The 14,444-nt window shown below is 44.4% G+C and overlaps 1 protein-coding gene across 1 annotated transcript in view; it reads right to left on the bottom strand.

The window, feature by feature from the left end:
• The window catches only part of LOC118508974 (serine protease filzig), a 37,428-nt gene extending 31,547 nt beyond the window's left edge, over nucleotides 1–5,881 (bottom strand). Inside the window, exon 1 of the mRNA XM_036048952.1 lies at nucleotides 4,449–5,881. Coding sequence (XP_035904845.1) covers nucleotides 4,449–4,569 — 121 coding nt within the window. The 5' untranslated portion in view covers nucleotides 4,570–5,881. The remainder of the gene's footprint in view (nucleotides 1–4,448) is intronic.
• Nucleotides 5,882–14,444: the final 8,563 nt, after the last annotated feature.

Raw genomic sequence — 14,444 nt, 5'->3', positions numbered from 1 at the left:
CCGCGGTGAGCGTTTCAAAATGCACAAACAACCTCAGCAAGAAAGCAACAAAAAAAAGCCGCATAAAAACGAGCGACGATCGAAGTCCACCATTGACTGGCGAAAAAATTACCAACGCCAGACACGAACTTCCCCAATTCTCCAAACGTATCTTAATTTCAAATGATTTGTGCCATTTCGGGCGCGACGATGGCGCTCGACAAAAAAAAAAAAGCGCCAGAGGTACGTATACCCATCCTATCGATTGTGCACCGAAAAAAGAAATAAAATACCCGAAGCCATCAGAAAGCGAAGCAACTTTAGGAGCGCACGATTGGAACTCCCGTCGAGCGCCGCCCGTAAGCACGCCGGACGAGTGTGGCGAAGGCACGACGGGAAGGGGTGAAAATGTTTTCAACTCGACACCGAGACCTACTTTTCGGGTGGCTTCTTACGGATGCGCTGTAGGGCGCTGGTGGGGCTAGTCGGCTCCCGGCGCATCATTCCACGGTGTGCGGGTGGGGAAATCGAATGGAAAAGTGGATATTACTTGAAGCAGGCAAGCGAGACCAAGACCCGCGGATTGGGTTGGGAAAACCTTGATCGGAAGGAAGGCCGAGGCAATGCTACTACTGGTGCGGGTGCAACACTGGTCGGCACTGGTCATCGGTTCAATCAGTTATTGCCGATATTGGCCGAGAGATGTTCTCACGGGTCTGGTCGAAAAAGGCCGGTAAGCCTGCTTCATCTCACCAGACACTCTCGACACGGCCATCATTTCCAATAATCCGGGTCTTTATGCAGACACGTACCATCCAGATTAGGATGTGATCGCAATGATACGCGGCAGAAGGTTTCTTTCCAGCCGCCCCGAAACCTTGACCCTGTACGGTGAAGCATAATTGACCCTGGCAGCCCGTTCGGCAAGGGACCGAAAAACGCTATCCAAACCGGATCGACGGATTGCCCTTTCGGGTGAGGTGAGAAGCGATGCCGTGGCCGCCGTTACGAAAATCCGTAGAATAGAGGAAGCACGTGAAAGGAACGAGATGCAATCGTTATGGAAGCGATTAAAGTTTTCCTCCTTTATTGGTTGTTTGGGGATATTGTATGAGTGTGTGTTTTTTTTTCTCTCATTCGATGAACATTGCTTTCGCGCCCGATCGAAGCGGTTCGATGCGGTGCTTTGAATGGAGCGGTCCGTTGATGAGGTCTCGTTCGAACTGTACCTACGGCAGCGCGCAGTTTCATCTACGGTTCCATTACGTAAAGAAAATGCGGATGAATAACCAAGAAAAATCAGATTAGGTCACCGAATTCTTGCGTCTCTGAGCCGTCAGCAGCAGCAGCAACAGTATTGCAATCAATTTCTAATCAAAACCCAAACAATTACCGGTGAAATGATCCATTCCAGTGTCACGTCGTGGGGTGAAGTGGGAAGGTGTGGCGACCAGGAGAAGCGGGACGGTATGCTTTCCCATGACCATGGACCGATGGCTGCGATCTCGCAGGTCGTAGCGTGAAAACTGCAACGGATCGATTTGTGATCGGCCTGAAAAAACGCGGGAGAATCGCCTTGGCCTTGGAAGGCGTGGTGCCATGTTCATTGTTTTGGGCGGAACACTCCAAAACGGACGGGCTGGCATCCCGTCCAGTTGCGTTTGTTGTTATTTTGTCCATGACGCCCGTGTGGGATCCGTTACATAAATTGATTCGGGTGATCCGAATAATGGCGATAATTAAAAGTAAGCACGGAAAAAGAAAGCGCAACCGATGAGCGCGTGATTAATTACCTGGACCTGGTGCGCAAGCTGCGTAAACACGGCCAGCCGTACCGGGTTGCGGGTGTGGGAGGGAGAGGAGCAGGAGTAGGACGAGGGATTTTTGGTGGTGCCAGACGGTGGGAGCAGAAGCTGGCGTTTCTGGAGCATCGGGCCATCTCGCCGCAAATCGGGGTGCCCGTGTTCGCCAGCAGGTGATCGATCGCCCTCATAGATGAGTGGGATGAGTGTCGGGGAAAATGTGAAGCAAAAAAAAAAACCTCACACACGCACGCACGCAAGCATCACAAACTTGTTAGATGGCACCATGATAACCTCCTTCCGGATGTTGGCCCATGTACCTTGGTTGGCTAGCCCTCTACGGTCTATAAACAGCTGCAAGATCGCTTCCTGTTTGTGTGCTTTTTTGTTCATCGGTCTTGATGAACCTGATCGACTGCAGTGATCAATTATGTTGCAGATTGGCGGGGAAATTCTGGTGCACCTTACCTAGTTTCCTGCGCGTTACGCGCTGCCCGATACTCATTAGAGACGGGACCCACTTGTTTGCACACGGGTACCGTGCTTGTCCGACAAAACCCGTCAATTATCGTTGTTGGCTGGGACAGCGGGCCAAGAAAACGATCACGGGCGCTAGTTCAATCGGGTTCGATCATTGTATAATAGCCTAATCGTATAGCCTCGTTGAGGTCTCGAACGAGTCTTCGCGGATGTAATCTGTGGACTGGTGTGTGATAGTGGGCGATTGGTGCTAACTCTTGACATAGATCCATGATCAAAGTGACCTGCCTGGTGCGCGCGTTAGCATGGAATCGGTGTTCGGTCTTTTGTTTGAAATTGCATACTTATGATGGTGGATGGTGTGATGTAAAATAGGTCGGGAGGTTTGTTTTTTTTTTTGCGTGAGAAGCATAGGGAAGAAAGTGTCTTAAGATATCATTTGAAAATGAGGTCGATCGCTAATAATAATTAATATGTGGTAAACGGTTTACTACGTATAATCGCTGTAATTTATAGCAAAATCTTCTTTGCTAAGACAAACGATGATGCGTTAACAATGGTAATTAGGTGAGCTAATGTATTCAACGCGTTGGGCTCGTTAAGAATGCGTTAGGGATACGGGCGATCGGTGGGGATTGTTTTTCAATCTGAATATTTCTTGTTTGTTTTTTTTTTGTGACTCGATGATAGCGCCGGTTGCGCAAACAAAAAGGCCGGTATCATTTCCCATGTGAAGAGTTCTCCGGTATGTAGGACTAACTGGTTCTTCCGACAGCGTGGAAGATTAGGTGAAGGATGCTAACAATGGGAGGTCCCGCCTTCCTGGGGTTGTTGAGGATTTGACAACTTTAATAGTGATGTTGTATAATAGATTTTTGAGGTCAAGGAATCAAGAAATGCATCTCAAAATGTTGGTTTGATTGTTTGAGCTAACTTATGGATAATTTCCAAAAACCAAAGGAACGTCTAATAACAGATACATATTCTTACGAGTTGTATGGTTTGTGCTATGAATTATAATTTATAGTATTATTGTGTTACGGCAATAGGCCCATAAAACAGTACTTCAGTCAACAAGAACTTTTATTTGATAATGAATATGATAACAGTGAGGGTCTTTCGTGGAATTCGTAACAATCGGACTTTGAAAAAGACAGGTCAGATCTTGAAGTTCTGAAATTACCTCCTAAAAAAAATATTTGTTTAATGATCTACCTGAATAAATAAAAGCTGCTTTAAAACTCCTATCAGTGAATTAAAAAATTAAAATAATGTTAGACATACAATTTCAAAGAATTAATATTTTAAAATATCACTGTTCTTGATTATGACAGAAGATTGATGCTCAATGCTTGCTATTACGCTTCTCACGGACACACAAGTCCTGTCAACTAATAGCACCACAACTCACATCCCTGATTAGCCACAATGCTTCATCAGTAGAGTTAACATAAACCGATCGAGAAAGAAAAGGTATCCAAATATGATTATACCGCCCGTTGCAAATGAGCTAAATTAGAAAGCGCTTCAGGGTTTTTATCAAAAGTTGGCGCGATAAAATATGATATGGCTGAGGTCAGGGTCCTGGTCCGAAATGAGCATAATATTTGCATACGTACGATACAACTAGTTTTTTCTAGACGTTTGCAATGCCGCTCGAAAGGAAAGCGATCTGATTTGGTCCCGCGAGTTGCTGTTCACATTTAACCTTTTGTGTGCCTTTGTCTCTTCGGCAAATGCAAATATGTAATGCATAAATTTCTCCAGGAATTCATTTGTCGCTGTCGTTTTTTTTTTTTGTTGCAGTACTTATGCGAAATTCAAATTGAAACTTAATTTGCTCCCATTTGCATATAGCATGGAACACATCTTGCATAACTTGAGTGGACCCGTTTCACTTCGGCCTGCCGTATACAGAAGCGTGAATAGATCGTTTAAGAAACCACTCAAAACACATCTTGTGACAAGAAACTTCAACACTGATGATAATCATCGACGTTCACCGTCTTGGAGCAGCCCTACCAGCACAACCGGAATGCCCGACTGGAAGACCCTCCTTCATTACCCAGCGATAATCTTTCATTCCATCAGTCAAGATCACTTCACAAGAACGGCCGAAAGCGAACCCAAAACCAACTGACACACCTGATCGGGCGGGACCGGTTTTTAGCAACGGAGCATGCTTACCTCTTTCACCTGTTGAACTTAACCCATTTACGGATGCGGTCAGCAGCGCGATTCCGGCCAGGATAGCTACCACGAGCGGCAGCATCCAGCAGGCCCCTTGCCGGCACTGAGCAGTCGCCATCGCACTCCCCGTCCGGCGGCAATTGTTGAGGGGTGTAAGATGAGTTATCACGCACAGTCACTGACACTGGCACCGGTCTACAGGTAGAACACAGGTAAAACACACAAACACACGCAGCAGGTGGGAGCGGCAGCCGAGGATAGGACTTTTTCGGGAGGCTAATGAATCCACACCGGGCCCGATACAATTTCTACACCTCGAGTCACTGTTGGGTTCTTCTTCCACAGATTCTACGGACAGTAATCACACCCTCCTGTCAGTTAATTGACAGCGGTGGGCCGTTTTGTGGTGCGTCTGTGCCGCCACCGAACACAATTTTTCCCGATGGTACGATAAGGACGTCAGATCCGGTTTTGGGGTGATTATTCTACCCCTGCCCCGAGCACTTAGAGCGATGTTCCTGCCGGGCTCCCGCCGTTGTTCGAAATGTTATGCCCGTCCGGATCGTCCGGATCGCATCCGGATGGTAGCGTCTCGGCCGTGGGCGTGCGCGTCGAGTACGTTCGCCCGACGGTCACTTTCACCCGAGATTCCAAGGAAAGAGAACCTTGAACTTTCCCTTAGCGGTGGAACGCGTTAAAGTTCCTGGAGTCACCAGCCCTGGACTGGAGAACGAACAGGGTTCGTTGCTTACGCGCGCGTTCAGTTCTTTCCACTAGGAACCCCACAATATCACTCTTCTCAAAGCTCACTCTATGTTTCCGGCACGTCGTTCTTGTTTCCGGATGCCGAGAAAACAAAAGCCACACAACACAGAACAAACACACGATGATGACAAACAAATGGCACGCGTTCGCTAAGCGCGTGCGTTCGGTTTGCGACTTGGCTGATTCTGCTCCACACACTAGGGCACACTCGGTCGCCTGCGCAGAAGCGAATGCGTAAGACCGCGAAAAAGAAAGTAGCACTCGCGACGCCCGTTTGCCGGTGCTGCTCGAGACGGTCTTGCTCGTATGCGTCTTGCGTCGGAATTGACCACACTGCTCCGGATCGGCACCGTTCGGAGGCCCCAGTTTTGGTCACGATCGTGCCCCGTGTGCAGACGCTTTCTTTTTACCGCTTCTTTCAGGCCGGCGGACTCTGCGGTCTCTGTTCCGCTCGCATGGGATCACGCACACTCGCAATTTCACCTTTCCTTCACACAGTTTATATCTCTCGGTTTCTCTCTCTCTCTCTTTGTCACTCCCTTCCTATATCACAACCGCTGTGCAGATCGCTTTCTCCGGCGGTTCGATCTTGCTATTGGAACGGAATCCCTCGCGCTACGTGCAGTGACGTCGCGTTACTGGCCGTGGCCGTGGTGTTGCGTCGTCTCGAGTCTACTAGGAAATAGAGCCCACGGTCGCGCAACATATATAATAGAACTCCAGCGTAGCCGAGAGAAAGCTCGGCTATGCTCACGCCCGATTGCCTTCTTTCGCTCACACCTGCTGGCATCCGTATCCGTGCCCGGAATGTCTGTCTGCTTCTGCCCACCGGGTTATGCTCGCTCGATGGTGCTTCTTCAGATGCGGCAGAGCCGATCGGATATTCTCCGGCGTTGCCCGCCCGATAGCCTCTCGAGAAATTGAAACATCATTGACCGATCGTGCTACAGCAGCATCGTATGCTGCATTGCAAGCTGGGAAGAAAGTATCGACTCTCCCTCTCAGCACCTCTCAGCTGTGGTGTCTTGGCGCTGTGGCGCACCTTCTGTACGGAACTGATTCTGCAAAGCACATTCGAAGGTGCGCTTTGTGGTGTTCCTGCGTTCCTACGCTCACTCTGCTCTCTGCTGGTGTCTTTTGTCTAGGTCGCCCGGTTGTTGTGGCACTTGTGCAGCATAGCGCGCAGCGGATCGACAGGTTGAAGATGCCTCCGTAAGGATTATTAAGAGCATCTTGTGGATGTTTTTATTTGCAGCCCGGGACGACACGTTGGACAAGTGGACGAAAAGCGCTCGATCACTTACGGGTTTGCCGTGCTCTGTACACCGGTGTCCCAAGGAGCTATCCCTTGTCAAGTGATAAATTAGAAAAGCACTCACCATTTGAAATTGTTCCCTCGAGTGTTGTGAAACGTCACTCTTGGGCGGAAGACGGGGTGCATGTGTTTGTGTGAGGAATGTTTTTAAGCTCATTGATGAACGGCTCCAAATTGGCTTGGAATAGGAATGCGATGCTCGTTAGATGGACTAAATGCTCTCTGTTAAGGAAATGTGATGGTCAGAGAAGTCATGACACATTTGTTATGAAGAGGTATGATATTTTCTCGACATTATTTTCAAGCTGTGTGTGTGTGTGTGTGGTCATGCTTGAGAGCCAATCTCAAGGAAAATCCACAAGTTTTAACAGACAATTTACTTTTAAAAAAGGGATGCTCCGGTGGTGATACGATAGTGGCGCCGGTCTTCACACGAGAGGATCGCGGGTCAAATCCCATCCGTATGGTTGTCTTGTAGTAAGGCCTGACTATGTGCACGTGCAGTAAGGCACGTATGTGCTATTACTAAACCTTAGAAGGCTATTGGATGGTTGATATGAGGCCTTTAAGCCAGGCAAAGAGGGAGCAAGACTCATAGAACTGGAGTCTGTCGCTTTGAGTTCTATCTGCAAGATCTTCTTCTTCCTTGATCAAATGAATTCTTGAATTCCTCACTATGGGAGGACGGCCCGGATGGGATTTAAACCCCAGTCCTGTAGTAAGAATGTAAGTTATCCACTACATTTAGCAACATCTCCAAAAATCACTCGACATAACGCAGTTATTCTTGCAATCCCTGTATTACGAGGATATCCAGCCAACAATGGATACCTTTTTATTTTCATTTTCCTTTAATTGTTAATGCTACTCATAATCTAATTGATATCTATTAAAGTAAGCATCTACTCCGTTTCGTTAGTATACATTTGAAGGGGTTTTATTATTTCGAAGTTTATTCATAACAGGTATCGAAATATGAAGAATTCTTTCCTTATCTTTTTTAAAGATCCCCTTATGTTTTTCCTTAAAAAGAATTTTTTTCCATATTTTTTATTGTATTTTTCATATTTGTTTAAACACAAAAATATCAAATGATCATTCAAACATTTAAACATGTGTTAAAAGATGGTTTAATCTCTTTCCTGTATGTTTAATCTTAGTAGAATCACGGGACGTAAACATTATTATCTAAGATTTGTTGGACTTGTTTCAAAACACATCGGGAGTTTGGAATAAACCCATGGCTAAAAAAGTATAAAATAAGTGCAATAAATAAAAAGGTGATAAAATGTAAAACATAAAATACATAAACATAAAATCAATCTTAATTGAACTCATCCTTTCATCTGCGAAGCAGAATATTTTTGCAAACTCCTTTCAACAGCAGCGAACAAGAATGAACCATTCATTCGACACTCGATTGAACCTGCCATTTTGCCTCGCACGGCTCGCAATGGCATCCCGTGCGATAATGGCAATGGTTATGACGATGGTTCGGTACTTCCGATCATCAGCGCGATCGGCCGTTATTATGTGTGGATGATGTATGCTCCACCGCTTACCGCTATAATGTGTACCAGTGGCCCATATTTGGTCGATCGATTGCGTAGATTCCGCATGGTCTCCGCAGCGCCATTGCATAGGTGGTTCAGGCTGTTCGTTGAGAGCTGACCGTGTTCGGTTCCTTTTGCCGGCGAGCAGTAGTAAAACATACCTTGTGCCCCGCTGAAAGGGTGTGCGTTATGTGTGCGTGTTTAATTGATTTGTTTTGCAAAAACAAACAATGGAAGATAATTGACGGGGGCGTTAAGGTATGGTGGTGTTTCAATATTAGTTGAGGCTTGTTTTAAGCTCTTTTAAATACAGTCGAAACAATCAATCCTTAATAAAAATTACCCATATTTTGCATCAAATGGTCAGAGATTTACATCGCCACTTAAAAAACATTTATGCCTAGCTTGTGACAGCTGGGAATCAGAATCAGCAATTGATCGCTCTATGTTTGCTGTTGGCCCAGGAATTCCCAACCATTTAATCGGAAACATCGACCAAACCGCATACGAAACGAGGCGTCACATCGAAATCGCTCTCGTTGACATTTATTTACGACAATGGGTCCACGGTCACGGGAGCAAAAACAAAAAGCGCATAGGGAAAAATACGTATATATGTATGAACGTATCGCATGCATAAATAGCGGGAAAATGCGAATTTTCTGCTCACTAGGTGGAGTGGAAGGGGGAGGTCTTGGAGGAGAAAAAGGAAGCAATGTCATGGTGGCCGGGTAGGTAGGTAGATAAAAACCAATTGAACCGTTTTTCAGTGCACACAAACTGTTTCCCCGGAAAGGAACGTTCGGAGGCTGCCATTGCACTTGAGAGAAAGTGTATAAACACACAGACACACACACTTACTTATGTGCATGTTTCCGGCGGCAAAGCGCATGCACGGGCACGGGGATAGTTTTATTTGTGGCGTAGAACAAGTTTCCGTCCCGGTTGTTGAGTGTTTTATTTGTCATTGAGCTTTTCATATCGTTCTGCGCTTGATAGGCGCTTTAGATAGGCAGTTTGCAAAAGGGATCATATTTCTGCACAAGTCTAATGTTACAGCTGTTTTCCTACGATTTTGTGTTTATTTTTGAAATGTATTTATAGCAAGAAATTAAATTTGAATTAGTGAAAAGATATATTAACAATTATTAGATACGCTCGACAGCAAAAAACTATAATCCATTTAAGGCAGGGAAACCTTTGTCCGAAGTCTGCTGTGAACCGCTCCGTAAGAAAGTGTCCACTCGGTGTCGTTCGGTTGCCACTGAACTTGATTGCCCGTTCGAGTCGTGCACTTTCCCCTTCGGAACGGAGCGGCTGGCACCATGGTGCATGTGCCGCAGATAAGTGGATAATAACATTATTTCCAAACGACACGACCAATGAGAATCTCAAACCTTTCCGCGCCACAGCTTGGGCCGGGGGGCCGACAGACTCTAAACGGGGAAAAATTGTCATCGAAAGAATTGATGGAAGTGTGGGCCGGTGGCGGGCGAGAGAAATACGATCGTTGTGTCGGGATAATGACGACATTGTTTAACGTTTATTACCAACAACAATAATGAGCTGGCCATTCGGTTTCACTTGATTTCCGCTGGAGGTGTGTTTGGGAAGCGCTATTATCGTGTTTTAATGTGTTGTTCAATCCATCGGGTCATTCGCTTAGAGGGGAAAAGTTTTTTTTTGCTACACGTGTAGTATTTGTGAATTCAATTTTTGGCAGGTAATATTTGAAACTTTGGCTTAAAAAATGTCTTGTTTAAGAAAATAAGAATAAATGAGGAATTTTTTTTTTAAAAGATACACAAAGAAATGTTGTATCTTATTGTAAAAATACAATTTTGTTTTTGTTTAGAAATTATTCAAAAAAGACGTATAACTACTTGAACATTAACAATATTTTCAACGTTCACTTCACACTCACTTAGGACTTTTAAAACAAAATTATTCCGAGTGTCCTTCATGTTATGACCGAGCTGTTAGTAGTTAAAGACTTTTCCATTTAATCGAGGCTTTATCGAGAATGGAATCTTATCTGGAACATCTCCCTGTATGCGGGACAGATCGTGATGATTTCGCTACGGATTATGTCTGCTTTAGGTCACGTCAAACTTTAAAAGGCAGGGCAAAGCATCCCGAGATTGTTCCATTTTTTATAAATACACGAAGGCAACACCTGTAGGTAGAACACTATTTTTGAATTTAGATAAGAGATTTTAGATCCTTTTGACCTTTATACTATAGGATAGTTTCATGCATGCCCTGTAATTAAACAATTGGCCAAAAATAATCCTAACAGTGCGTGATCCGGAGATCTTCTTCTTCTTCCTTGGCACTACAATCTTGGAAGGTCTCAGCCTGCCATTTCTGGCTTTCTGTGACTTAAACTGTGACTGTGACAGTCGCCTCGGCCACTGGGACCACACCTGTTCGGAGATGTACACAAAAGTAGATCTACAAATTTATCACAAATCTTCAAGTTACAAATAAGAGTTCTATAACAGACATGGTTGATTCTGATTCTATATCGATTTTTTTTTGTTCATGGACAACTTTTGGATCTATATAGAACCAAGCCTAGACCGAGGGAAGTAAGTGATTCTGAAAAATCCTGCTACCAAGTAATTAAAAAATGAGTTTGACCCGTGAAATAAATCGCTATAAAAATCATTAAATTTATATACTATTCAGTAGTCAGATTCAATCTGGGTGCCCGGTACTGGAAGACCCATAAGTCATCCAAAAGAACCTCCCGTCTTCATCCATGGTAACATGTTGAGTAACATGGTAACATCCATGAATCACGTTGGACAACACGAGACAAGAATATCGGGTGCAAGCCCCGTATGATAACGTTATGTGCACAACTGTGCTCATTGATATTAATTGTCATTTGAATTTTTGTATTCAAATGACAGTTCAGTCTGCCTTGAGAAATTATGTCCAACTCTTTTTTGATGATTCTCTGCAAGGATTAGTGAGAGTTGACATTTGGTGCAGTACTATGAAGCAAATATTGAATGCCTAACTGCCACCTTCCATGTTTTGAGGCGATGTGGTAGCCGATCCCATCCAGTCCGCCTCCCTGTACGCCGGTCTAATTATCAAGCTCACACTGATAACGTGTTCACTCCGACCGACAATCAAGTCACAGACAGTCAACAATGGCAGACCACACTTGCGAAGTTGAAGCGCAAAAATACAACAGTCCCTGCAAAATACTGTATTCAAAAATTGCAATATCTTTGTCATTACAAGATATTTTTTTGATTTTTTTCTCGGTGGGAAATATAATTTTGTGCCATCCAAAGCTATTCATTTTAAACTAATTTAACCTTTCACGGCACCTGCATAAATATCAATCACATTCCACCCACTGTTAATGATTTTTTAGCTATAGATAACAAAACAAAATTAACTGCCATAACTGAGTGACGATCATGTGCTGCATCGGTGCAATAAATCTTCAACATACTCACCCGGGGCGTATGTTGGTTATCGTTTTAAAAGGTGAGAACTAAACAGTTGGCTGTCGTTTACAACCGGAGGCGTGATTGCAGAAACAAAAAAAAAAACAAAACAAAATGCGAAGAGGAAAAACGAAAGGAAGTCAGATACCGGTGGGAAGCATCCACACGGGATGCAAATGTCTTGGGGGAGAAAATTTATTTCTTTAAACGCTTCGGAACGGTACGAAACCGCAGATCGGCCACCGGCACAGGTGGTTTTGCTGCCCCGTGCGCGATGTTATATGCTTTCACGAAGAAAAGTAAAAACCATTTCTCCGAAGTTCCAACCCACGGAACATCCCGCACATCGGCGCACACTCCGCACTGTTAACGACAGTGTAATGCATCGCGATTGTCGTTATTTTCTGTCGCTACACGCTGTCGCTATTATTGGCAATAAATTTGCATCAAAAACATCCCATCGCACGCATGTACAGGTCTCCGGTTATGCAAATAGTCGTAGCTTTCGCTTCTGTGCTACGGTTCATGTTGTTTTTTTTTCTTGCTTTGGACCGTACGTCGGTGGAATCGTTCGCTGCGAGTGTGCATCATATCGGTGCATCAGATAATAATAGTGGGAGTTTTCGGACAAAAGTAAGCCCACGTTGGTATTTGTTTTTCCACCGGCATCAGCCGGACTGGTTGGTACGATGGTAGGGAAAACGTGTGGTCGTACTGTAATGCAATCTTGATGCAACACAAATGGTGGAAGTTTTCACATAGTTTTCGTTGATACGGCGGGGATTCCTGGAAAATGGATACTGCATGGGAACTTTACTGAACCGATCGGTTAGGTTTATGGGAGAAAATGTTCAGCGATAATCGTTTATTTGACAGCTTTTAAAATGTGTTAATGAGTTTATTATTTTATGACACTCATTCATAACATGCGGATGAGTGATAAAATCTTAGTGATCCAAGGCCTTCTTCTTATAGGTTATAAGGCTTCAAGTATAGAGTATAGTATAGTATAGATATTGTACTCCAAGATTCGATCTTCACATCCCTCAATTGTCACTTTTAACTCTTGTAATACTGTTCAAATTACTGGTATTTTTAAATCATTCCAGGCTTTAAATAAAATGATCTCTTCGATGCTTTATGCAACGCGACTTTCTCTGTCTATACCTATAGAAATACAGGTAAACATAATGAGCAGCAGCTTCTTGTGATGAGCAGTGGATAGGGATTATATGGAGAACATCTTAAGGTGAGATTTATGTCGCATTACGCCAGTGAACCAAAGAAATAGGTGACCTCCAAGTCGTCCAAAACTTCGCCTTCCTGGGGTCATAATTAGCACCGACAACAACATTGCTGTTAAGTTGCGCGCCAAGGTTGCCAGTTGCTTCTATCACATCCGGAGAAAACTTCTCCTCTCAGAAAAAAAAGCTGAGAATACATTTACCATGTGCAGTCCCAGTACTCACAAACGCCTCTGAGACATGCACTCTGTCCAAAACAGACGAAACCCTCTTAGCTGCGTTTGAGAGGAAGATGGTCAGAAGGATTTTTGGATCGTACACCATCCTGCAGCATATTAGATTCGCAAGGCTCCGGTCGGCTAGTTATGTCATGAGAATGGCACCGGACGACCCAGCCCGCGTAGTCCTTTTAGGCCATCCACTCGGACAAAGGAGGCGTGAAACTGAGATGGAGTGATGGCGTTGATGCATCCGCCACACAGCCCGGCATAATCGATTGGTAGACTTATCGCTCTGCAGTAAAGATTCTGAGTACTGTCATTATGATTTGTTTCTGTCTTCTACGTGAATATTGGACGAGCTATAGCTGTGCGTGTACCTGTTAAAAATACGGATGTAAACTGTGTGGTTACTTAACGAACATTACCTTCAAGCTTCCATGCCTGAGCTGTTGACGGTTTGAGTGCTACGGACACATTTGAACTGTAAATTCCTCTTGTACTGCTTTCTTGGCCTAACGAACTCTTTTAAAATAATGTTTGCCATTTCCTAGATTTATTGATACCGCATAGTTGGATAGTCAATTTTTACTATGGGAGAACCGGGCCACCCCTGCATGTTCTTATATCCTAAGAGTATAAAATAAACGTTGCGATCATAATTCAAAGAGGTTTCAATGGTCTTTAACATTTATTCATATCAGGCAACGCTGAAAACAATCTTTATACGTGTGGACAAGATTACCTCTTGAAATAACACCGCTCCGTAGCTTCACTTTCCACAGCCCCACATACTTTACCCAATATGGAGCATTACATTGTATCACTTCCAAGCGCTTGCCATTACACCGCCTTTGTGCGTGTGCTTAATATGTCGATTAAACATTGGCAGCGAGCAATTTTGCACACTCCCGGTATGTGTGTTAATCGATTAAGTCTGCCTCCCCGACGGGGCCGAGTGCTACCGAGAGCCATCAATTTTCCGGTCGCGCGAGGCACAGGTGTGAAAGCAATTCGAGGGTTTGGGTTTTGCGTATTAAAACCGCTCGTTCCCGTCGAAACCAAGTGGCATACTGGTCGATTGGTTTCCGCACGCATACATCACTTTTGCCCGGGGAATGTACGAAATGAAGATGATTTTAAACGAATTTCGATGGTGGAAAATTGGATCGCTAATTGTGCCGGGAGGAAGACTCCAGATGTGGCGTGCGAGTAAAATGATTGTTAAACTACGTTTCACAAATTATGTGCAAATGGAGGGTCAAATGGGAGATATGTGAATGTTTACAGAGCGTATGCAAAGTTGTCTAGCATAATCGGTAGAAGAAACGTAAACTTTAGCTTGAAAGTAGAAGTTAGAAACATATACTTTTGTTTGACTATTTGAAGGTCATGAAGGGGTTTTACTGCCCAAAAATGCCACGAATG

Source organism: Anopheles stephensi, chromosome 3, assembly GCF_013141755.1.
Source record: "Anopheles stephensi strain Indian chromosome 3, UCI_ANSTEP_V1.0, whole genome shotgun sequence".
In the NCBI taxonomy this organism is placed as follows: domain Eukaryota; kingdom Metazoa; phylum Arthropoda; class Insecta; order Diptera; family Culicidae; genus Anopheles; species Anopheles stephensi.
Note: the sequence above shows the minus strand (reverse complement) of the source record. Positions and strands in the feature narration are given on the sequence as shown.